Source organism: Mobula hypostoma, chromosome 18 (genome assembly GCF_963921235.1).
Source record: "Mobula hypostoma chromosome 18, sMobHyp1.1, whole genome shotgun sequence".
NCBI lineage: Eukaryota > Metazoa > Chordata > Chondrichthyes > Myliobatiformes > Myliobatidae > Mobula > Mobula hypostoma.
The window spans coordinates 14,288,778-14,315,555 of record NC_086114.1 but is presented as its reverse complement, the minus strand read 5'-3'; the positions used below and the strand labels follow the sequence as shown (position 1 = coordinate 14,315,555).

The 26,778-nt window shown below is 41.8% G+C and overlaps 1 protein-coding gene across 2 annotated transcripts in view; it reads left to right on the top strand.

The window, feature by feature from the left end:
* The window catches only part of LOC134358351 (sorbitol dehydrogenase-like), a 58,094-nt gene extending 31,777 nt beyond the window's left edge, over positions 1–26,317 (top strand). For both annotated transcript variants that reach the window (XM_063070477.1, XM_063070476.1), the window contains exons 6-10: positions 4,240–4,358; positions 9,128–9,193; positions 21,187–21,368; positions 23,174–23,295; positions 24,426–26,317. In XM_063070477.1, coding sequence (XP_062926547.1) covers positions 4,240–4,358; positions 9,128–9,193; positions 21,187–21,368; positions 23,174–23,295; positions 24,426–24,591 — 655 coding nt within the window. In that variant the 3' untranslated portion in view covers positions 24,592–26,317. The remainder of the gene's footprint in view (positions 1–4,239; positions 4,359–9,127; positions 9,194–21,186; positions 21,369–23,173; positions 23,296–24,425) is intronic.
* Positions 26,318–26,778: the final 461 nt, after the last annotated feature.

The following is a 26,778-nucleotide window of genomic DNA, read 5'->3' as shown; positions in this document are numbered from 1 at the left end:
CAAATTCGTTAGCATAAATAATGCACACTGCTAACGTTCGTTAGCGTTCATTTATGTCTCTTAGGCACTATGAACATACCTATTCAAGCAAAAGTCAAAAAAACTGCTGTACTGTCTCACTTGCCCGCAGCCTCCAAGTTGCAGACCTTCAGCTCCTGCACAAATTTCTCTGCTGCCAGTGCACTGTCAAATGTTTTCTTTTGTAGGACACCGGCAGTTTAGCAGGGTGAATTATCCCATACCGTAGGTCCGGGATGGAGAGAGAGGCTAACTCTTTCTTCACTGGATCAAAAATCTTCCTCCGCCTGAGGAGTTCGGCAGAGACATCGGGGAAAAACATGATTCTTTGATTGTCGAAAAGTACAGGTTCTTTCAGCCTGGCAGCCTTCATAACCCAGGTCTTGTCTGTGTAGTTTTAAGAACTTCATTATCACTACCCTGAGTCGCTTAGCCAACTGCGCTTCAACTTCGTTAGCCCTGCCAATTCTGTGCACTCTCTCAATCAGCAGGGGCCCAGGGAAGTTTTCAGCACTAAGCACCTCGGGGATCCATTTTTCCAAAAAATAGACCATATCAGCCCTTTCCGCCCTCTCCGGAAGTCCCACCAGGCGAAGGTTAGAATGGCGGCTACTGTTTTCCAAGTTGTCCACTTTAAACACTAACACTTCCATAGCTGCTTTTATGGTTGTATTCTGATTACGCAGAGAGGCAATATCACCTTGATTAGTGCTAATTCTATCTTTGGCTTCTGTAATGCGCACTGTGACAGCTTTCAGATCAGCTTGTACTCCTGTATAGTGTTTAGTAGCCCATCAAATCTCGACACAAAGTCATCTTTCATTATTTGAATAGCGTTTAGGATTTGGCTTGGGCCTGCTGCCGTGCTAGCATCTGTTGCCTCTTCTTCACTAGCATTGTCGTTAGCTTGCACCTCATGGTTATAGGTGGGGTCTAATTTCAAGACTTTTGCGTCTGCTTTGTTAGTTTCGGTGGCATTTAAGCTATCACTCAGTTTCCAATCAGACAAGCTGGAGCTGTACAGGTAATTCGAGGTTGTTTGGTTGTGTAATTTCAAAACTTTTCGGAGGAGCTCTGACACACGTCTGCTCAGCACCGCGCCGTAACCAGAAGTCTGATTATTGTTGTTCACTTAAGCAAGAAGCCCTAGACACTGAATACAAATGAAAATCATCAACAAAACATTTTTAGCTTAGTTGACCTATTTCAAAGTGCCATCACCATTATGCAATTAAGCGGATTATACCCAATAAAAGCCTATGTGATACTAGTCTGAAATTATGTTTGTGTTCAGCTTCAAGTTTTGGAAGAAGCAACACATTTGAAAAAGTTTGCTGTTCAGTGTTATCTAAACATTTTAAATCTGATGAAAATCTTATTTTTATCATCAATCACTAAGGAATTGTGAACTCAGGAGTAAATAAATTGTTTTTATTGTGCCCTTCCCATAAGTGAGTACCTATTGGTCATGTCAACGAGTTTAATGTTTTTCTTTCTCAAAGCAATCTGAGGTGATGTGTCCTGAATAAACAATATAATTTTCTGGGTTGCCTGTACCATCACAACTCCGCCATGGACGGTCCCAAGCCCGGCTGCTAAGGGAGGAGGTTGGACATGGGGCTAGCAACCCCATCCCATAAAAAACCTATTGCTACAGAAGCACCAATAGAAGCTCCGAAGACCGCATTGCTGGGAGAGGAGGGACGTTTGCCTAGAAATCTTATGAAATCATAGAAACATAGAAAACCTATATCACAATACAGGCCCTTTGGCCCACAAAGCTGTGCCGAACATGTCCTTACCTGAGAAATTACCCAGGTTACCCATAGCCCTCTATTTTTCTGAACTCCATATACCTGTCCAGGAGTCTCTTAAAAGACCCTAGGTCATGTGGTGAAAGTGGAAGCCATTGAGCTGCTCAACCTTCTATCAGCCCAGGACAGAGAACTCAGCTGCTGTTGGTGGCCTATGCCCTAGTAGGGATGATGGGCCGAAGGAGGAGGACAAGAAGAAGAATTTCCCTTGACACTTTATGTAATGATGAATATGAAAATGAGATTTCCATAGTTAACTACCAAACAGGTTATTCAGATTCAACAAGACCTAACAGTGTTTGACATCTCTTCATAAAACGACTAAATAAACAAACTACAAAATAATGCATATGCTGTTAATCTGAAATAATATTGAAAATCTTGGAAATACTGAGCAGGTTAAGTGGCATTTGTAGAGAGAGGAACAGTTTATGTTATGGGTAAATGACCTTTCTTCAGAACTAGAAAAGGTTAAAAATCAAACAAATTCAATGCTGCAGGAAAGGAGTGTAGTGCAGACATAATGGAAGGGAAAGGACAAAAGGAAAGAGTGGAATCCAGGAAGTCAAAGTCTTGGTCTCTGTCCCATTGTTCAGCATTATTATTTACCCTCAAATACGATGAAGTTAATTAAGTCCCTTTGACGTGCAGTCGCTGCTGTAATAGAAGGAAACCTGGCATTCAGTTTGCTCACAGCAAATCTTACCGAGAGTAATATAGCAATGTATAGATAATCTGCTTTTTTAAGTAATTTAAGGAAATCAAAAGATTTTTCCACGTTGTCTTAAAATGCATTTTGTTTTAAAAGCATTAAATAAAAGATTACTATTAATGCTGCATTTCAGACATTGGTCTGCCATTGTGAAACTGCCTGCTGGAGTTAGATGCAGAGTCCAGTGATACATAAAACATTACAGCACAGGAACAGGTCCCTTGGCCAACGATGTCGTGCTCAACCAAATAAATTAGTATTCAACTAAATAGCCAACTAAACTAATCCTTTATGCCTACACAATGTCCATATCCTTTACTTTTCCTCACATTCATGTGCCTATCTCAACGTCTCTTACAAGTCCCTAATGTACCTCCCTCTACCACCATTCCAGTCACCCACCACTTTCTATGTTTAAAAAAAACACACACACGAAAAAAAAACTTGCCTCTCACACTCTCACAGCTTCTTTAAAATTACCTCCTCTCACCTTAAATGCATGTTCTCTGGTTTCAACCCTGGGATGTTGACTCTCATAATCATATAAACCTCTATTAGATTTCCCCCCCCCCTTGCCTCCAGCATTCCAGAGAAAACAACCTGAGTTTGTCGAAACTCTCATTATAGTTCATGACCTCCAATCTAGGCAGCATCCTACTAAACTATTTCTGCACCCTTTCCAAAGCTTTGACATCCTATAATGGCGTGACCAGAACTGTATGCAATACTCCAAATGGAACCTAACTAGAGTCCTGACGAAGGGTCTTGGCCCGAAACATCGACTGTGCTTCTTCCTATGGATGCTGTCTGGCCTGCTGCATTCCACCTGCATTTTGTGTGTGTTGCTAGAGTTTTATAAAGCTGCAACATAACTTCTTGATTTTTGAACTCAGTGCCTTGACTAATAAAGGCAAGCATGTCACATTCTTTCTTAACCACTTTATTAACCTGTGTAACCACTTTCAGGGAGCTATGAACTTGGACCCCAGGATCCTTCTGCTCATCAACACTTCAGGGTTACCGTTAACAGTAAACTGTCTCTTTACATTTGATCTACGAAGTTGTAACTCTTTACATTTGGCCAGGTTAAAATCCGTCTGCCATTCTCCACCCGTGTCTGCAGCTGTATTCTTTGCTAGTCATCTATGCTCTCCACAAAACCATTAATCTTCCTGTCATCTGCAAACGTACTAATCCACCCATTTACATTTTCATCCAGGTCATTTATATACATCACAAACAGCAGACGTCCCAGTACAGATCCCTGAAGAACATCACTAATCACAGACCTCCAGCTAGAATAAGTCCCTTCAGCCACTACCCTTCATCTTCTATGGTCAAGTCGTTTCTGAATCCAGACAGCCAATTTACCATTGATCCCATAATCTTCTGGATGAACCTCCCATGAGGGGACTTGTCAAATGCCTTAGTAAAATTTATGTCGACACCATCCACAGCTGTACCTTGATTACATTTTCAAAAAGCTCGCTCAAGTCAGTAAGGTATGACTCACCCTGCACAAAGCCATGTTGGCTCGCCCTGATTCCAAATGCTCATAAATTTTCCATCCAGTATATGTGATCTTTATCTAAAGTTCTAACTTCAATGCTTATTGATTGAAACTCTGCTGTGAACACAATTTATAAATCCTTACTCTGTTCAAACAATGTCAAATTTTGATATTTATTGTTTCAGGCTCCCAGAATCTGTGAGTTTAGAGGAAGGTGCATTGATTGAACCTCTTTCAGTTGCAATTCATGCCTGCCGCAGAGGGGGAGTAACAATTGGTAGCAAAGTCTTAATTTTAGGAGCAGGTAAGCAATTAATTGTCTAAGTGACTATTAATATCTATTTGGTGTTTGAGTTATCAATTTGCATTCTTATGATTTAAAAAATGCCACTGAAAAGATGGACAATTTAACTGGCAGATGCAGATGTTTTCAGTCATCTATTTCTATGTATATTTGGTGCTGCTGAAACTGCCACTGAGCTTTACTTCGTACAGAACAATCTGTTAGGCTCAAACTACCCTAGGCAGGATTGTTGCTCTGATATTTTATCAAAGGTAAGTCTCTATGTCTTTGTTCACAGCAATGTTAGGTGAGAAATTAGTGAGTTTTAGTCCCAGTCCAGGCCTTGAGTGCACAATCTAGGCAGAATTGCTTCAGTGGTCATGGAAGCTGTTGGTCAGGTGGTTCAGGCTGATACCAACCATTCCCAAACACTATTTTTTTAAAATTTCTACCTGAATGCAGGTTAAGAACCGTTCATCATACAATACAGTATAAATAGCAAATTGTTGATAACTTGTTAATTCTGTGAGCAAATAACAAAATTACACTTTATGCACAAACTAATTGTGACTGCAAAAGAACTTGAGAAGTAAAGCAAGATGTAAATGTAGGATGTTTGAATGAGCCATATATGCAAACTCTTGTGTTAATTCTTATAGATGCCCTGCTGTGTGCAATGTTTCAGTGCAGGCACTGATGATTAAATATAATACACACACATGCTGGAGGAGCTCAGCAGGTTAAGCAACATGTATGGAAATGGAAAACAGTTGACATTTCCGACTGAGACCCTTCCTCAGGACTGGAAAGGAAGAGGGAAGACCACTGCATAAAAAGGTGGGGTTAGGGGAAGGTGTATAGCTTAGAAGGTGTTAGATGAAGCCAGGTGGATGGAAAAAAGTAAAGGGATGCAGACAAAGGAATCTGATAGGAGAGGAGAGTGGACCATGAAGTGGGGCACCGGGTATAGGTGATAGGTAGGTGAGAAGAAGGAAGCAAGAGGCCAGATTGGGGAATAAAAGAAGGAGGAAGGAGGAGGGAACAAAAACAATTAATGGGAAGAGAAATTGATGAATTCAAACAATCAGATTGGAGGCTACCTAGATGAAATGTGAGGTGTTGCTCCTCCAACCTGAGAGTGGCTCATCGTGGCAAAAGGGGAGGCCGTGGACTGATATGTCGGAATGGGAATAAAGTTAGGAATTAAAATGGTTGACCACTAGGAAGTTCTTCTTTTGACAGATGCAGCGGAAGTGCTCAACAAAGTGATCTCTCAATTTGCATTTGGTCTCACCAATGTAGAGGAGACCTCTACATGTACAGCGGTACAATGTACAGGGGTATCAGATACAATAGACAGCCCCAACAGATTTGTAGGTGAACTGTTGTCTCACCTGGAAGGACTATTTGGGGCTCTGAATGAAGGTAAGGGAGGAGGTTAATGGGCAGGTGCAGCATTTCTATCACTTGCAGGAATATGTGTCAGAAGGGAGATTAGCGGGGTGGGATGAAAGGATGAGAATCATGGAGGAAGTGATCCCTGGAGAAAGCGGTAGGGAGGAGTTGTGGTGATGGTGAGGTGGAAGTAAAGATGTGTTTGATGGTAGGATCCCGTTGAAGAATGATGTGTGAGATGTGGAGGCTCAAGGGGTGGTTGGTGAGGAACTGTTAAGGCGGCGGGAAGATGGTGTGAGTGCAGATGTCCCGGAAGTGGAGGAGATGCAGGTGAGGGCAGCATCAGTGGTAGAGGAAGGGAAACCCCATTATTTGAAGAAGGAAGCCTCATTATGGGAATAGATGCAGCAGAGACGAAGGAACTGAGAAAAGTTAATAGGACTTTTACAGGAGTTCGGGTGGGAAAAGGTATAGTCAAGATAGCCCTGTGATTCGGAGGGTTTATAAAAAATGTCAGTAGATAGTTTGCCTCCAGAGATTGAGAAAAGGGAGAGAGGTGTCAGAAATGGACTAGATGAATTTAAGGGCAGGCTGGAAATTGGAGGCAAAGTTGATGAAATTGACAAGCTCAGCATGGGTCCATGAAGCAGCACCAATGCAGTTGGCAGTGTAGTGCAGGAAGAGGAACATTACCAGGGAAGGCTTGGAACATGGACTGTATGTAGCCAATGATAAAGAAGACATAAATGGGGCCTTTGTGGCTGCCTATGGCTACTCCTTGAGTTTAGAGAAAGTGGGAGGAGTTGAAGGAGAAAGTTTTCAGGGTGAGACCAGTTCTGCCAGACAGAGGAGGGTGGTTGTGGAGCGGATTTGGTTAGGTCTTTTGTTGAAAAAATAGACAGCTTTAAGGCCTTCTTGAGGGTTGATAGAATTGTATAGTCTAAATGAGGTGGTCAAGGTCAGGGTATTGAAAATTGTTGAGGAGATTGAAAACGTGAAGTGTCATGGATGTAGGTAGGAAGGGACTGAACCAAGGGGAATAAATGGAGTCTAGATATGCAGACACAAATGCAGGAGCAGGCAAAGACATTGGGCCTATCTGGATAGTCTGTTTTTTTGGATTATGGTTAGAAGATAGAAATGAGCAATGCGAGGTAAGAGGACTATGAGTTTGGTGTTAGTGGATGGGAGCTCTCCAGAGTTGACGAGGTTAGGGATAGTGTCGGAGACAATTTTCTGATGGTCCTGAATGGGGTCCTTTTCAAGGGGTATGTAAGAGGAGCTGTCTGTAAGTTGTTGCTCGGCCTCAGCAAGGTAGAGATCAGTCCGCCACACAACAGCAACACCTTTGTTTGTGGGTTTGATGCTCAGGTTGGGATTGGTGTGGAAAGAATGGAGGGCAGTACATTCACAGGTGATAAGGTTTGAAGGGAAGAGAGAAATGCTGAAGTCAAGCTGGTTGATGTCTCGTCATGAGCTAGATATGAAAAGATGAGGGTGTCCAAGAAGAGGAGGAGGGTTGGAGACGGGGAGTAAGGGTCATCAGTGAAGGGTGGGGAATTGTTGCCAAAGAAGTGGGCTGAGAGACTGAGGCAACGGAAGAAGACCCCGGCATTGTGGTAGGCACGGAACTCACTAAAGTGGGTGCGAAGGGGGGCAAGGGCCCTTTCTGAGGACAGAATGTTATGCCTCATAGAAGGGAAGGTCAGAGGGAATGGTGAAGACATAGCAGGGATTAGAGCTGGGATCGGACGGAAAGAAACTTGGTGGAGTCGGGGGAGAGGGTTGTTGGTTTAAAGATTAAATAACTGGTTTAACCAGTAAAAATGCTTTGGGACAAAGTACTTCACAATTTATAAACTTTGTGACCTCTAAGCATTTAATTTGCTGAATATGTTAGAAAAGAGAAGACAATTGTTTGAAAAGATAGAAATTATGTTCATAACATTAATATATATGCATATGTGGAATTGTTTAGTGTTTGTTTAGAAAGATTCCCAATAAATAAGACTATAAGACGTGGGAGCAGAATTAGGCCATTCGGCACATCGAGTCTTCTCCATCGTTCGAGCATGGCTGATTTATGATACTCTCTCAACTCCCTTCTCATGCCTTAACTCTGTAACCTTTGATGTGCTTACTAATTAAGAACCTCTCAACCACTGCTTTGAAGATACCCAAATGACTTGGCTCCCACAGCCACCTGTGGCATTGAATTCTACAGATTGACTACCTGGCTTAATAGATTCCTCCTCATCTCTGTTCTAAATGGACCTCCTTGCATTCTGAGACTGTGCTCTGTGGTCCAAGAGTCTCTCAGTTTTGGAAACATCCTCTCCATGTTAATTCTAGATAAACTTTTCAATATTTGACAGGTTTTAAAGATATCCCCCCCCACCTCTTTTATTTTCTTGTGAGTACAGGCCCTGAGCCATTAAACACATCTCATACCCAGAGCCCTGTTATTTCCAGAATCTTTCTCATGAACCTCCTCTGGACCATCCCTAATGCCAACACCTCCTTTCTTGGATAAGAGGGCCAAAACTGCTCAAGGCACTCCAAATGTGGACTGATCAATGCCTTATAGAGCTTCAGCATTACATCCTTGCTTTAATATTCTAATCCTCTAGAAATAAATACTAACATTGCATTTGCCACCTTTACTACTGATTCAACCTGCAAGTTAACCATTAGTGAATCCTGCGTGAAACTACCAAGTCCTTTTGCACCCTAATTTGTGAATTTGTGCCACGTTTGCAAAATAGTTTATGCCGTCATTCCTTCTGCCAAATGCCATGAGCATACACTTCCCTGCGCTATATTCTATCTTCCACTTCTTTGCCTATTCTAATTTGTCCAACTGTTTCTGCAGAGTCCCTGCTTCTTCAACACTACCTGCACCTCCACCTACCTTTATATCATCTGCAAACTTGGCCACAAAGCCAAGTCCATCATCCAGATTATTGTCATATGATATGAAAAGAAATGTTCCCAACAGCAGACCCTGTGGAACCCTACTAGTCACCAGCAGCCAACCAGCTAAGGCCCATTTTATTCCCCCTCTTTGCCTTATGGAAATGATTACAAGCTGGGGACACATGAAGCCACACTGGCACTCCTGTGGAGTATAGAAGGGCTCCCTGCTAACATCCCCTTCCAGTCAACTTTGGCCGGCTTATCTCTCATCTCTTTATACTTACAGAATTTCTGACAAACCTGTTATAATTCTTACAAATATGTTGTAAATATAAGAACTGGAGAATTTAATTCACCAGAAAATCAAGGACACCTTTTTTCTAAACTTCATTCCTGTCAAAAAGTCTGGTACCAGGAAAATTTGTCCTATCCTGCCCATATTGTTTTTTTAACTTGACTCTTTGTGTATGTATTTTCAGGGACGATTGGGCTTATGAATCTGCTTGTTTCCAAGGCCATGGGAGCATCTCAGGTTTTAATCTGTGGTAGGTAGTTTGTCATAATTTTAGGTGCGTAAGAAATTCTAAGTCAAGAAAATACCTTTTAATGCATTGTGTACTCCACTCAGAATCTACATTTAGTGGCCACTTTATTAAGTACACCTGTACACCTGATCATTAATGCTGTTGTAGCGTGGATGAAATTACCGGACAGAGACAGTCACTGGTAGATACAAAGCAGCTTCTTTATTCGACACAACAAGGTACAGTAGGCATCTTACAGGCGGAGACGCTTTCCGCAGAAGGGTCTGCTAGCTAAAATGTGGGCTGGATATTTATATGCCAAAGACAAAGGCAATTGCTACTTAAAAAGTTACGGACAATGCTTCCTTTTGAAGTTACATACAAACATCACACCTTTGGATTTCATCCTTTCCTTCTGACGCCAACATGTCTGTGTTGGTATCCACAGCCTTTAGTTCAATCCACAATACATTTATTTGGCATTTTACGTGCTAACATAGAAGACAATTAATATTTATAATGTATAGATAAGACTGTCTTCAAACCTACAGCATCAGGCACCAGAAGCATCTGGTATTTACACCTTTTAGGAAGCCCATTGTGGTGGACTCAATCCACAGTCCTTTGTCAAACCGTTAAAATAGAATTCTGGTGGCCAAAGTCATTTAAGTGTTAACAAATCATCTACCCAAAAAGAAATCCACTCTAACAAATGCAAATATCTAATTAGCCAATCATGTGGCAGCTACTCAAAGCATAAATGCATACATGATCAAGGGGTTCAGTTGTTATTCAAACCAAACATCAGAATGAGGAAGAAGTGTGATCTAAGAGACATTAACTGTAGAATGATTGTTGGTGCCAGACAGGGTGGTTTGAGTATCTTAGAAAGTACTGACGTGCTGGGATTTTCATGTACAACAGTCTCTGGAGTTTACAGAAAATGGTGCGAGAAACAAAAAAAAATCTAAAGAATGACAGTTCAGAGGGCAAAAACTCTTTGCTATTGAGAGAGAGGTCAGAGGAGAATTGCCTGACTGGTTAAAGCTAACAGGAAGGCAACAGTAACTCAAATAACAATGCATTACAACAGTGGTGTGTAGGAGAGCATCTCTGAATGCACAACACGTTGAACCTTGAAGTGGATAGGGTTCAGTAGCAGAAGACCACAAACATACACTCAGTGGCCATTTTATTAGGTGTAGGAGATACCTAATAAAATGGCCACTGACTGTAAACCTTAGTTTAGTGAGAGCCATCAAAGTTAATTGTTCATTGTCTCAGACTCACTTGGACAATACACTAGACTGGACTGAAAATACAGAGGCTCTGTAGAAGAAGGGAACAAAGATGACTGACTTCCTGAGGAGGCTCTGGTCATTCAACATCTGCAGTACTATGTTGCAGATGTTCTATGACTCAGCGGTGGCCAGCATTCTATTCTATGCCATAGTTTGCTGGAGCAGCAAGGTTAGAGCAGCTGATCCCAAGATGATAGATAAGCTCGTCAGGAAGGCTGGTTCTGGGGGTGGAACTGAATTCCCTGGTGGTTGTGTCTGAGAGGAGGATGCTGCAAAAGCTATGGATTGTTACGGACAATCCCTCTCACCACCCCCATGACATGCTGGACAAACAGGCTGTTACCTTTAGTAACAGACTAATTCCACCAAGATGCACCACTGAATGCCACAGGAGATCCTTTCTCCTTATGGCTATAAGACTCTACAACTCCTCCCCCTTAAGTATGTAAGTATATGGTTTTGTTGCACAGCTATATTTTGTACTATTACTTCTGAATACACATTTTATATTTTTTCATACCTTAGTGCTTAAATTTTGTATTTTAAAGTATATGTTTCTGACTGAGCAACATTGCAATGATAATTTCCTTTAGGGTAAATAAAGTTTTATCTTAATCTTAAAGTTTGATGTTATCAATGGCCTAGAATCTATATGGCATATACTTTTTAGAGTTTTAAGGCAGAAAAATTTGCAGGGCCTTTTGCTAAATGCATTTGCACAGTTAAGTACGAAATCTAGAAGTTGCTGCCAGTCATTACCTTCTCCTTACTGAGCTCCATCAAGACAATCAACATGGAATCAGTTAATTGCTATGATTTTATTGTTGACTGTCAAAATGATTGAATAAACTTTACTGTATCTATCTATATATGGGAAAACACTTAACATATAATTATATATTTGTAAATGCTACTGAGCTCCTGTTCTCCATTTACTGCCTCTGCTTCATAAAGAGAAGTAGACTTAGTTCCCTCATACGTTTCTACCATAGTATCCCTATAAAAGGTGTAATTTTCTCCATAGGGTCTTTGCCACATTTATGAGTAAAACTAATTAAAGCTATTTCTATCTACAATATTAAGATGCATCTTTAAACTGTTTACTTTTTTCCATTCTTGTTTTGTCTTCAGTAAAATGATACTGCATCCTAATAGCACAGTTCAGAGACAGTCCCTTAGTTTGCTATAACTAAGAAATGATTAGATAAATTAGCAACTGGGTTTCAATCCAGTAGAATGCTATTTAGGAAGATTGCAAGACCATAAGACACAGGACCACATTTAGGCTATTTGGCACATCAAGTTTGTTCTGCCATTCCATCATGGCTGACTTATTACCCCTCTCAACCCTCTCTCAGATCTTGCATCATCAGCATGCAGATTAGTGCTCTTTTTGAAACTGCAACTCGACATTTTATGTTTTTCTCTTCCCTGTACAGTTCCAGTTATAATTGTCTTCCCGACATGTTCTTTGTATGTGTCCTACTTTGCTGCATTTTCTGCAAGTTTCAACTTTAAACCTGCATTGGTCTGGTGTATGTGAACCCCCGCTAGTTTCTGTGTTAAACATTGCAATTTTGTTCATGCTTACTTTCATTCCTGACTGTGCTCAGTTGTGTCTCTCTCTGCTGTTTCCATTGATCAGTTATTTCAACTACTCTTTTAAATGGTGCTTGTGCTTCAGTTAGGAGCTGTTTTGAATACTTTCTTGCAAGATTCCACAAACTAAATGATCTGTTAGTGCATCATTAAGCTTATCATTGAACTAACAATGCTCAGGCAATCTCATCAACTCAGCCACATATACTGAAATGGGCTCCCTTTCCTTTTGTTTCCACTTATGAAATCTAAAGTGTTCTGCAATCAACAGTGGTTTCGGGTTTAAATGTTCCTGAATTACTTTCATGATATCAGCTAAGCTAATTTTGGCTAGTTTGGTTGGAGCAGTCAAACCTCTAAGCAAGCTGTATGCCTTTAAACCCAATGCATTCAGCAAAAGTAGTACTCCCTTCTCGTTGGCTATTTCATTTGCTTCAAAATACTGCTCAGTTAGCTCAGTGTACATGAACCAGATATCCATTGAGTAATCAAATTCATTTACCTTTCCCATGAAACCAGCCAATGTTGTTTTTTTATGATAATTATCATCCAGTACTTACTGTTTTTGAACCTGTGAGTTCTTCTATTTTTTGCCTTTTTTTAAAACTCTATATCGTCTTTCCTTTTATGAAGAAAACATGCTGCTCCGAAGATAAAAAGATGAGCTGTGCTTATTTTAACTCAGCAGTCTTTGCTGTGCTTTTTTAAAAACTCTAACATCTTGCTGCACTTCAGCAGGTAGTTAATTATTGCATGTTCATTTAAAACTTAATTATTGCCGCTGTTATGCTTTGTAACTCTGCAACATTAAATCTATTTGAATGCTGTTATGTACCCCATAACTGGGTTGCCAAACCAGCAGAAATGGACCACTAGTTGGAGTCTGGATTACTGGAAACTAATAAAATGTTATTAAAGAAATAAGTAACACAGTACTCTAATCGTAAGGATATAAATGCTCGCGCACTTCCTGAACTTTATCAGACCTCTTCTCCCCTAGTGGTTTGTTTGCCAGCTCAACACAGCCAGTCGGAATCGTTGTTTTTCCTTTCCCCATCTCCTTCTTTAGGGCAAAGCACCTGGACGCAAAGTGACCGGCTTTCCCACAATTATAGCATACGACCCCAGGAGACTTCCTACCAAACTGCTCCAGGTCTTCCTTATCCTTCTCACTAGTCCCCGGCTTACTTTCTGGCTTTTCTGGCGGACTCTCTCCGCCCCTGTGACTACCCTTCTGGTAGCTTTTACTCGAGGTAAACTTCGCTTTGTGTGTTAACGCGTACTCATCCGCTAACTTAGCAGTTGCGGCTAAGGTTTCTGCCTCTTTCTCATCAAGGGCCTCATACTTTCAGGGACACAACTTTTAAACTGCTCAATCAGTATTAGCTGTAGCAGTCTGTCATAATCCCCACTGACCCCTTTCAAGGCGCACCAACGCTCACAATACATCTGAATCTCACGGGCAAACTCTAAATATGTGCGGCCCCACTGCTTCCACACATTCCGGAACCTCTGCTGGTACACCTCTGGGACCAACTCATAAATCCTGACTATCGCCTCTTTCACCACATCATACCTCTGGGCATCTTCTGCGGACAATGCCCAGTAAGCTTGCTGAGCTTTTCCTTTAAGTACGCTCTGAAGCAAAACAGCCCACTTATCCCTCAGCCAGTCCTGACTTGCAGCAACTTTTTCAAAATGTAGAAAGTACCGATCAACATCGTCCTCCTCAAATGGGGGAACCAGCCTAACCTCCTGGGTCGCCCTGAACCCTCCACCTTGGTTCGGCATGGGGCCCTACGCTAGTGTCATCCTTAACTTCTCCAGCTCAAATTCCCTGTCCTTCTGCTTCTCTCTCTCTCTTCTCGTTCTAACTGCCTGTCCCTTTCTTCTCGTTCCAGCTGTTTTACCCGGAACTCATGCTCGAGTCTCAATTTTTCCATCTGCAGCTGTACTGCTTCTCCACCAGGTTTGCCCATAGATATCACCTCCAGCTCCCCTTGGGGAAACACACATTTAGATACATAATGCTCAATGATAGATCTGTGCATCTCCGCTCTCCTCATTGTCGACTTCCCTTTAAAAAAATTCAACTGTTTGGCAACAGTCACCAATTCTGATTTCCTGGCATCCTCTAATGCCTCCAAGGTTGGCGCCTTTAGAAATTCCTTAATCTCCATTTCTGCTGTTTGCCCTTTCTTTCTTTCGGGAATTTTAACCCAATCAATTTACCCGGTCCCAAATTTGGCGTTCAAAATCGCGGACGAGATCCCCACTTATGTTACGTACCCCGTAACTGGGTTGCCAAACCAGCAGAAATGGGGTCTGGATTACTGGAAACTAATAAAGTTTTATTAAAGAAATAAGTAACACAGTACTCTAATCGTAAGGATATAAATGCAACAGGTTAGCAATGGTAAAACACACATGTACACAGAACTAGGGTAATAGGAATCAACCAAGCTCTATCGCAGTCTAGGGGTAAAATGATCAGTCTCAAGTGACACAGAGTTCAGTTCAGCTTAGTACAGTTCGCAATAATCGCTGTTGTGCCGTTGGAGGGGGCGGGGGGGAATGCAAATTTGATTCAAGCAGAGCTTTGATGTTCTTCGCAGTTGGCTTTTGGGCGGGCCCTTTTATATCTTCTATCCACTTTCGTGCAGACCCTTTTATGTCTTCTATCCCGCTGTGGTCACTGACTGTGACCCCTCCGTTCTGGATACGACCGTTCTTCCGCAGTGAACCAGTGGACACACACACCAGGTTCCCACCGATCGTACCTTTGCACCCTGTGCGTCTATGGTCGATTCCCGCGAACCGGACCTCCAAACTCGCACCAACTTGTGGGGGCACACCGCTCTTCCAGGGTCTCGTGATCTCGTGGTGTGTCCCATGCCTTAGCGAACTTGTTCTTTTTATCCCCCTGCTGGGGTATCGCCTGTCCATCAAACTTCTAACAGTTCAGGTTCAAAGCAACCGGTCTGTCAATAATCTGAATTGTGTTTCTTTTCCGTTATCTCTCTCTCCTCTCTCATTAACATTTTGAACTCCATTGTCTCCCTTATCCCTCTCATTAGCATCAATCGTCTGATAACTTGGTTTGTCATCACACCCCTACCCTTCAAAGGATTTTTACCGGGGTAAAAATTATGGGCATGAATACATTATTAGATACACACTAACATACAGGGTCATCAGCTATTCGGTTAATACAGAGAACTTTAAGTTTTCAACACCTTGACAGACAGTCAGCAATCACATTGTCCATTCCTCCAACTTAGCAACCTTTTGTTTTTATCCTTCATAGTGGCCAAAAACACTGATGGGTTGTGATCAGTGTAAATTATCAGTGGGTTCCGTGCCGGACAAATATAACAAAGGTCGTCCCACACAAACTTCGCATTCTTTGGCAAGAGCTTAGTAAGAGGGAGGGTAATATCCGCGAAGTTTTTGTAAAACTTCCGATAGTACCCCACCATCCCCAAGGACCTTCTCAGGGCTCTCTTGTCTGTCGGGGTGGGGACTTCAGAGATAGCCCGCACCTTAGCCTGCATCGGAGCCAGCTGCCCTGTCCTACCACAAGTCCCATATAAGTGACCTTCACGTGGCCGAATTCACTTTTTGCGAGGTACACTGTCAGGCTGACTTCAAACAGCCGGTTAAACAGCTCCTCTACTGCCACAATGTGCCCCTCCCACGTGTCACTCCAGACCACTAAATCGTCAATATACGCTTCTGCGTTCTTTAGCCCTTTTATCACTGAATTAATCATCCTATACTTACTAGGCTGACCTGATGTGACAACAACACCATGTACCGGCTCTTTGCATCGCCTCGGGACATCCGGACATACGTCTGTGTGCCGGTTAATTAGCTTTTTCAGCGGCTCGCTCTGTTCGGGGGTTAAGGGAGAGACCTTATCAGCAAAGTTGGCCAAAACAATAGAGTTCCCCCAGCTGGTCGGCACCATAATTATCTTTTCAAAATGGGTTTCCCCCTTATCAGGTGGCACCCTGGCCTCATTAATTTTCGTGATAACACCGACTAGGTCTGCTCGCTTATCGTGGCAAGCTGTTAACATATCAATAGGCTGTGTCGGTTCATGTCTACAATACTCAATAATATCCTCCCTCATGTTCGGCCAGTAAAACTCTTTCATAATTCCATCGACTGTCTTCCTCACCCCAAAATGTCCACCGAGGGGTATCTTGTGGGCCAGATTAAAAATCTCATCTCCATAAATTTTCGGCACTACCACCTGGTGCGCCACCCCCCATTCCTCATCTGTGGGCACGGTACTTGGTCTCCACTTCCTCATTAGTACTCCCTCCTTCACATAATAGCCCACTGGCTCCCTTTTTAATTCTGCTTTGGAGAGAGCTGTCTCTGTCAAAACCATTGGCTCCTCGTCTCGTTCCTGTGCCTGTATAAATTCCTTCCTTGCTAATGATAAGTCTACCTCAACTCCCTCGCTTCCTTCCGTTTCACTACGCTTCTTCTTCTCACTTTCTAACCCCTCCTGGTACAAGGCTGGCAAAAACGTCTCAGCTAAATCTACATTCGCTTCGGCAGCCTTTCTGGACACGCGCCGAGTCACTGCACAAATGGGATAAACCTGTGAGTCCATGGGCGGGGCCTCAATGCTGGCAGGCTGGCTTGTCAATCTTACTGCTGGGTACACCTCTCTGCCGGCGAGGTCATTACTGAGTAAGACCTCCACGTCTTCCATCGGTAGTTCGGGCCTCACCCCTATCGTGACCGATCCGGAGACCCAAGTCGCTTTTTAGGTGTATCTGGTGCAAAAGTACTGCTTCAGTCCCTTTCCCAATGCCTTTTATCACACTGACCTCCCCAGTCTCGGTCTCTGAACTAAAGTCTAACACACTCTTTAAGATCAATGACTGACAAGCCCCAGTGTCTCTCCAGATCGGTACTGGAACCGGGTTAACCCCTCCCTCACCGACACCAATCCGGCCAAAATAAACTTCTCGCGCCCTTCCTGAACTTTATCAGACCTCTTCTCCCCTAGCGGTTTGTTTGCCAGCTCAATACAGCCAGTTGGAATCATTGTGTTTCCTTTCCCCGTCTCCTTCTTTGGGGCAAAGCACCTGGACGCAAAGTGACCGGCTTTCCCACAATTATAGGATACGACCCCAGGAGACTTCCTACCAAACTGCTCCCGGTCTTCCTTATCCTTCTCACTAGTCCCCGGCTTACTTTCTGGCTTTTCTGGCGGACTCTTTCCGCCCTCTTGACTACCTTTCTGGTAGCTTTTACTCGTGGTAAACTTCGCTTTGTGTGTTAACGCGTACTCATCCGCTAACTTAGCAGTTGCGGCTAAGGTTTCTGCCTCTTTCTCATCTAGATAGGGCCTCATACCTTCAGAGACACAACTTTTAAACTGCTTAATCCGTATTAGCTGTAGCAGTCTGTCATAATCCCCACTGACCCCTTTCGAGGCGCACCAACGCTCACAATACATCTGCATCTCACGGGCAAACTCCAAATATGTGCGGCCCCACTGCTTCCACACATTCCGGAACCTCTGCTGGTACATCTCTGGGACCAACTCATAAATCCTGACTATCGCCTCTTTCACCACATCATACCTCTGGGCATCTTCTGCGGACAATGCCGAGTAAGCTTGCTGAGCTTTTCCTTTAAGTACGCTCTGAAGCAAAACAGCCCACTTATCCCTCGGCCAGTCCTGACTTGCAGCAACTTTTTCAAAATGTAGAAAGTACCGATCAACATCGTCCTCCTCAAATGGGGGAACCAGCCTAACCTCCTGGGTCACCCTGAACCCTCCACCTTGGTTCGGCATGGAGCCCTACACTAGTGTCATCCTTAACTTCTCCAGCTCAAATTCCCTGTCCTTCTGCTTCTCTCTCTCTCTTCTTGTTCTAACTGCCTGTCCCTTTCTTCTCGTTCCAGCTGTTTTACCCGGAACTCGTGCTCGAGTCTCAATTTTTCCATCTGCAGGTGTACTGCTTCTCCATCAGGTTTGCCCATAGATACCACCTCCAGCTCCCCTTGGGGAAACACACATTTAGATACATAATGCTCAATGATAGATCTGTGCATCTCCGCTCTCCTCATTGTCGACTTCCCTTTAAAAAGATTCAACTGTTTGGCAGCAGTCACCAATTCTGATTTCCTGGCATCCTCTAATGCCTCCAAAGTTGGCACCTTTAGAAATTCCTCAATCTCCATTTCTGCTGTTTGCCCTTTCTTTCTTTCGGGAATTTTAACCCAATCAATTTACCCGGTCCCAAATTTGGCGTTCAAAATCGCAGACGAGATCCCCACTTATGTTACGTACCCCGTAACTGGGTTGCCAAACCAGCAGAAGTGGAGTCTGGATTACTGGAAACTAATAAAGTTTTATTAAAGAAATAAGTAACACAGTACTCTAATCGTAAGGATATAAATGCAACAGGTTAGCAATGATAAAACACACATGTACACAGAACTAGGGTAATAGGAATCAACCAAGCTCTATCGCAGTCTGGGGGTAAAATGATCAGTCTCAAGTGACGGAGAGTTCAGTTCAGCTTAGTACAGTTCGCAGCAATCGCTGTTGTGCCGTTGGAGGGGGTGGGGGGGAATGCAAATTTGATTCAAGCAGACCTTTGATGTTCTTTGCAGTTGGCTTTCGGGCGGACCGTTTTATGTCTTCTATCCACTTTCGGGCAGACCCTTTTATGTCTTCTATCCGGCTGTGGTCACCGACTGTGACCCCTCCATTCTGGATACGACCATTCTTCCGCGATGAACCCGGCAACTAGGCAAGGGCGGACACACACACCAGGTTTCCACCAATCGTACCTTTGCACCCTGTGCGTCTATGGTCGGTTCCTGTGAACTGGACCTCCAAACTCGCACCAACTTGTGGGGGCACACTGCTGTTCCAGGGTCTCGATATCTCGTGATGTGTCGCGTGCCTTAGCGAACCTGTTCTTTTTATCCCCCTGCTGGGGTATCGCCTGTCCATCAAACTTCTAACAGTTCAGGTTCAAAGCAACTGGTCTGTCAATATTCTGAATTGTGTTTCTTTTCCGTTATCTCTCTCTCCTCTCTCATTAACATTTTGAACGTTTCTCCATTGTCTCCCTTATCTCTCCCATTAGCATCAATCGTCTGATAACTTGGTTTGTCGTCATAATGCAAAACAAGGAGATGAACATGTCTACTTTGGTTTTACTTTAACGAGGCACATAAGTATGATATGGTAGCCTCATGATGTATGCAAATCACTTATTTTTACAAATACTGTAACTTGTAATGTTTTATTGATCTTAAACAAACAAGAATGCTTAATCATAAAATATATTTACAACAGTACTCAAATGATACTGAGACATTCATTACACAACAGGGACTGCTTAAGATGAGAGCCAGTGGTATTACTGGAAAGATACTAGCATAGATTGGCTGACTGCCAGGAGGCAAAGAGTGGGAATAAAACGGGGCCTTTTCTGGTTGACTGCCCATGACTAGTGGTGTACCACAGGAGTCAGTGCTGGAACCACATCGTTTGGCGTTTTATGTCAATAACTTCGATGATGGAATTGTTGACCTTGTGGCCAAGTTTGCGGATGATATGAAGATAGATGGAGAGGTAGATAGAGCTGAGGAAGCAGGAAGTCTGCAGAAGGTCTTGGATGAAATAGAAGAATGGGCAAAGAAGTGGCAGATGGAATATAGTGTAGGGAAGTGTATGGTCATGCACTTTGGTAGAAGGAATTAAAGCATAGACTTTTCTAAATGGGGAGAAATTTCAAAAATCAGAATTGCAAAGGGACTTCGGATTCCTCGTGCAGGATCCCCTAAAGGTTAACTTGCCTGTTGAGCCAGTGATAAGGAATGTAAATGCAATGTTAACATTCATTTCGAGAGAACTAGAATATATGAACAAGGATGTAATGCTGAGGCTTTGTAAGACATTGGTCAGACCGCACAGAGTATTGTGAGCAGTTTTAGGTACCTTATCTAAGAAAAGTTGTGCTGGCATTGGAGAGGGTCCAAAAGAGGTTCACGAGAATGATTGCAGGAATGGAATGGTGTATGTATGAGGAGCTTGTACTTGTTGGAATTTAGAAGAATGGGGGTGGCGGCTGGGGAGAATATCATTGAAACCTTTCAAATGTTGTGAAAGGCCTAGATAGAAGTGATGTGGAGAGGATGTTTCCTATGGTGGGGAACCTTACTAGAGGAATTTAAAGCAGAGGTTGATATGTGCTTGATTAGTCAGGATGTCAAAGGTTATGAGTAGAAGGTAGGAGAATGGGGTTGAGAGGGATAATGAATCAGCCATGATCAAATGGCAGAGCAGACTCAATGGGCTGTATGGCCTAAATCTGCTCCCATGTCTTATGGTCTTATACTGCAGCCCATCCACTTTAATATTTGACACGTGCGTTCAGGGATCCTCTTCTGCACATCACTGTTGTAACACATGGTTATTGTCGTCTTCCTGTTAGGTTAAACTAGTCTGGCCATTCTTCTGCAACCTCTCTCATTAACAAGGCATTCACCCACAGAACTGCTGCTCACTGGATGTTTTCTTGTTTTTCGCACCAGGCTCTAGAGACTATTGTGCATGAAAATCCCAAGAGATCAGCAATTTATGACATACTCAAACCAGTCTGACTTTTTTTTTATTTTAACTTACTTCAAGATACAGTGCACAACAGGCCATTTTGGTCCTTCGAGCTGTGCTGCCCAGCAACCCACCCACCAATTTAACCCTAGCCTAATCACTGAACAATTTACAATGACCAATTAATCTACTAACTGGTATGTATTTGAATTGTGGGAAGTAACTGGAGCACCCAGAGGAAACCCACACACACAGGAAGGAACATACAACTTGCTTTCATGGTCTAAGTCACTTAGATCACATTTCTTCCCCATTCTGATGTTTGCTCTAAACAACAACTGAATGGCTTGACCATGTCTGCATACTTCTATGCATCGAGTTGCTGCTTTGTGATTGGTTGATTAGATAGTTGCATTAATGGGCAGGTGTACCTAATAAAGAGGCTGCTGAGGGTATACAGCCAATGTAAGACTTTCCCTAATCTGCACATGAGAAATTCTGCTCTATTACAGATCTATTAGAAAGTCGGTTGAAAAAGGCAAAGGAAATGGGAGCTACTTTCACTATTGCTGTTGAGAAAAACATGAGCAGTAAGGAACTGAGCCAAAAAGTAAGAGATGCATTTGGTGGAGCTCTGGCTGGCACGTCTATTGAGTGCACTGGGGCAGAGTTATGTATCCAAGCAGGTATCTATGTGAGTATAACTGAGAATGAAATTTTACATTCTGTTAACTTCAATTTTAATGAAACTCAACTGAGTTAATTTGATCAGGAGCCAGTTATAAATACATGAATGTACATGTAAAACAGACATTTGGCTTGCTTAGCAGTTGACATGAAGGTTGCAGGCCCGTTCTATCCTGTGCTAAGTTGCTGTCCTCCTTAGAGTTCAGGCATGAACTTTACAACTAGTTTTGCCTCATTGAAAAAGGAAATTTCAGCCACTTCTCACTGGATTCCTAAACAACTATTCGTGCTGATAAACATGCAAACTTACAAATGTGGATTGTACTAGGCTTGACTATGGTTCTCCAAATGACATGATAATGTGTGATATGAACAGTGTGGCTGCTAATCATAGCAACTGATAAAACCAGTAGTTTCGAGATATGACTGCAGTTACCTGATTTTACTACTTTGAAGCTTTGCTCAAAAGCTTGAGGCTCTTGTGAACACTGGACCAATCCAGTATTGAGACAAAAGACAAAATACTCAGCATATCAGACAGAGAAACAGAAATAATGATTTGTGTCAATGACCTTTCTACAGAGATAGTAAAAAATTAACATAAATAGGCTTTAAGGTGCACTGAGCAAATGGGGAGGAGAAAGCAGAAGAAAAGGTTTAACATTACATGATGATGTGAGAGCTTAAATGTCAACGCAAATGTTCGTAGAATAAAGTAAAAATCCCAAAGAAGCAGAAAATCAGTTTCTGAGATTGGCAAAACAATTGGAAGGAGTGGTGGCTATCTGTAATGAAAATGCTAGAATAATGATTACATTTTAATTGATTCAGTCTAGAAGGCTACAACTGGACATCTGCATAGGCTTAATAAATTGTGTAGGTTTGGCTACAAGTTACTTCTGAAGAAATTACTTCTTAGGAAGCTAGTCGAAAGATGAATTGGTGTCTTTGGTGTTGCATTGGGGTTGTTGGAACAATGTACGAGGCCAAAGATAGAAGCTGGAGTGACGAGTGGGAGTTTGGCATCAATGCATGGACTGAACGTTATACTGCAACCTTCATCGATTCTGCCTCGGTTCTCCCCATTTGCTCTGCACTGGGTTCATGGCTGAGTCGAGCAGAAAATACTACTTTTAATTTGGTATAGTATGCAACTAAGTTGGTGCTTCACATAAAAATAGTATTTGAGGTTTATGAAATCACTTCTCCTGGTGGCAATGATTTGGATTATAAAGATGTTAAGGACATATTGTAGGAAATAGCAATAATCCAATGACAATAGCTCAAGGTTGTTTTAATACTGGTTATTAATTCTGAAGATGTGATTGGCACTGCTTCATTTACAGGTAATGCTGTATTGCTTTAAGAAAGTAGTTAACATCAGAAGTAATTGTTTTATAACTAGGCCAAAGCAGTTTACAGTCTTCCAAGCCTACACAGAATTACTCATTTCTAAATAAAACAAGTAACTGAATCTACTTTTACATTCTGGAGCACTAGTGTAAATAGAGCCAGAATTGAGTCTGCTTCATTTTGTTTTAAAAATTTTGATTTATACTGTGTACTCTTTCTCACATAATCTAAAATATTCTTTTGATTCAAGAAAACAGTCGGATAAATTTTTAATATTTATCTCAAATGGAAGAAATTAATGAATATAAAATATAATTTGCAACAAAGTTATAGAGATGTTGAATAAGAATTCCTCTCATGAGAAAATCTTGGCTGTTATTGCATAAATAAATTTTTAATGACCTACTAAAATTCTGAATATAGTTGTGTTATTTATCATTTTTAAAAATGTTTTCTTAGGCAACTAAGTCTGGAGGTGTTTTTGTTCTGGTTGGTGTGGGCAAACATTCAGCAAACATACCAATCTTCGAAGTGGGAGTTCGGGAAATTGATATTCGGGGTGTTTTCAGATATTGCAACACGTAAGTATGAAATAATAAATCATATATTTCAGCCAATTTAAAATTGAACTTGTGAATTATTTTAATTAGCAGCAAGACCCCTCGAACAATGTTTCAAAAAAATACCAGATGTTGCCTGGATTAGAGAACATGTCTTTTGAGGATAGGTTGTGTGAGCTAGAGCTTTTCTTTTTGAAGCAAAGAAGGATGAAAAGTGGTTTGTTAGTGGTATATAAGTTGATAAGGGGCACTTATAGATTGGACAACCAGTGCTTTTTTTCTCATGGTGGCAATGGCCAATACCAGAGGACATCCATTTAAGGTGAGTGGAATAAAGTTTGTGAGAAATGTCAGAAGTAGATTTTTCCACACAGAGAGTGGCAGGCGCCTAGAACATAACACTGAGGATGGTGGTTGAGGCAGATCCAATAGGGATATTAAAGGGACTGTTAGATAGGCATATGGATTTAAGATAGATGAGTGGTTATGGGTTACGTAAAAGGAAAGAGATTGATGGTGTAATTGGTTTACATTAGTCGGCACAACATTGTGAGCTGAAGGACACATACTGTTCTACATTCAATCTCAGTCCAGATTGTCCCGGCCCAAGATGTTGACTGCCCACTTTTGCTCCATAAATGTTACCTGAGTCACTAAGTTCCTCCAATACTTTGTGTGTTGCCCCATATTTCCAGCATCTGCAGTCTGTTGTGGCCCCAAGGAGAATGGAACTGTCAGGATTGCTCTACATAGAGCCAATATAGACTTGATGGGCTAAATGGCCAGTGCCATTCTTTGGTTCTAAAGTATAAGCTACTCATAGAACATAGAATAGTACAGCACAGTAACAGGCCCTTCGGCCCACAATGTTGTGCTGACCCTCAAACCCTGCCTCCCATATAAGCCCCCACCTTAGATTCCTCCATTTTTGCTCATCCTAAAATTTATTTTCTTTGCCATTTTCTTAAACCAATATGTGCAATACATCAGGACTCTTGCTTTCAGAAAAGGCACTATATAACTGCAGTTATTTCATTGTGAAAATAATCTACAGTTTAAGTGTAAAAGGTGGAAATTGCTCAAGGTGGAATAATCACCACATGGCTAAGTAAAGTTGTATGTTATTCCCTTTCCATTGTTTTTGTTGACAGGTGGCCTGTGGCAATTGACATGCTGGCTTCAAAGGCAATAGATGTGAAGCCTGTGGTCACACATCGCTTTCTCTTGGAAGAAGCTGTCAAAGCTTTTGAAACAACAAAGAAAGGTGTGGGAATAAAAGTTATGCTTAAGTGTGATTCCAGTAACCAGAATCAATGAGAATATTTTTTGTGTACATCTGATTTCAACTGTTATCACGAGGTAGCAACCAATGACAGATTTGACTTTAGCTAATGCATTAAAAGGTAATTTCCAGGATAATTTGCACATACAAATAATCTTGTTAGTTGATGCAGTTTTAATTATATTTGGTTAACAATCATATAAAATAATGCAAAGTAAATCTGATCTGTTACGAGGGAGCAGATTCACAGGTTTAGTAAGTGAGACAAGACAATGATTATGAATAAGCACATTAATCATTTACAGAAAAACAGTAAAACATTCAGTACCACTACAAACTCAACAGGTGCTCCATTAAGTCTCCCCAAGTTACACAACTGCAAAACTAAACATTCAACATACAGACCTTAGCTAATTGTGTGCATGGGCCTTCCTATATCTGTAGCATACTTTCCCAATGTTTCTTCAGCACTGACCGTGATATCAGTGTGAATATGAGACCCTGGAGACAAAGGAAAGCCATTCAGTCTCTTGCATGTGCTATTCTTGTACCACTGAGTCACCTGAAACTGGACAGCAGTGCCATGGCACACTAAAGCAACCAATAGGAAAGAGCTGCTACATCCTTCAAACAGGTCGGTTGACAACCTGCAGAGCAGAAGCGGCTTTTGACCAACTAGTAAACTAACCCTTCAAATTACATGGTGCCAGTTAAAATGCTTATAGCATTTATTAAGTAATGTACCAAAATCCTTTTCCTTTAGCAATCCCTTGGGATAAAGAATAACTTGCTTCCTCTACATTTCTGGCAAATGAGTCAATGCAGGAACAGCGGGCTGGGGCAGGTGGAGGTTGATGGTTTGGGTGAATGGGTTGTTTGGATTGCTATGTGCTTCTTCTGCCATTGGCAATTTGCCTGCCCACAGACTTACTGGACAGACACAAAATGCTTGGTGTCTTCCTGTATGCTTCTCCAACATTTCGAGACACCTTTGGCCAAGCATTCTCAGGAATAAGCAAGGATATTACTACTGTCTAAAGTAAACACTAAGAATATCTTTGAAGCGTTTTCACCGTTGTGACCGAATTCAGAGTTGAGTGCATGTTCTGAGTAGCTGATGTCAGGCATGTGGATGATGCATGATCAGAAGTTTTATGCTTGACAGAAACCGCTGAAATTGGTTCACCCATCCTGCCAATGCATTTGAAGGTTTTATAGAGGTAGCATTGTGGTGTTTATCCAATGCTTTAAGGTGTTTGCTGTAGCCTATTTATTTCTTCAAAGTAACCAGGAACTCGGGGATCACTGCTACTCAATGGACCATCATCTTCCTGTCAGGTTTAAGGACTTGATCTTCAAATGCTCTTTTTACTGGGTGACAAAATGCATCATTTGTATAATGACTGACAACTTGGATTGTGTACAGGACAGACACTTAATAGTGCAGTTGAGACATTATTAAAAATACACGGATGGAGTTCAGTGGTTGTGAATGCCAAGTGGCTGCACAACTTGAAATTTATTTCCAGCTTTTTCTTAGCCCTTGAACAAATGAGGTCACCTTCACTTTAATATTAGTAAGTTTTAACATGATGTTGTAATTCAGATTATATTCACAATGTGATGAGAGGGAGCATTTGATCTGTCAAACAGTGGAATTGCTTTTTCAGCATCTTTGACTTAACAATTACAGAATATTGTATCAAACAATTAATTCAAGGATAAAAATGGAGAATAAAGATGACTTATGCTGATAAATAATCTGGACTTTTGTTTCTATGCCTTCAGTTCCCAATCACAACACAATCTAATTCTTCTGTGTATATTCATAAATATGTACGGAATTGAAGAAGGTGCAGGTTATCTGGAATATGATTCATAGGTATTACACTATGGAAGCAGGCTCTTCAGCCCAGCTCACCCATGTAGAACATGATACATAGTTGTGCTACTCCTTTTTGCCTATATTTGGCCCATATCTCTCTAAGCCTTTCCAAATTCACTTATCTGTCAAATAGTCTTTTAAACATTGTAATTTTACTTTCCTCTACTACCTTCTCTAGTATCTTGTTCCATTCACTCACAATCTCTGTGTGAATAACTTGCCCCTCGGCTCTCCTTTGAAACATTCCTCTTTCACTTATATAATATAACTCTAACTGTCCTATTTGGAGAAAAAAGATTGTGACTATCTACCTTATCAATGCCCCTCATTTTATAAA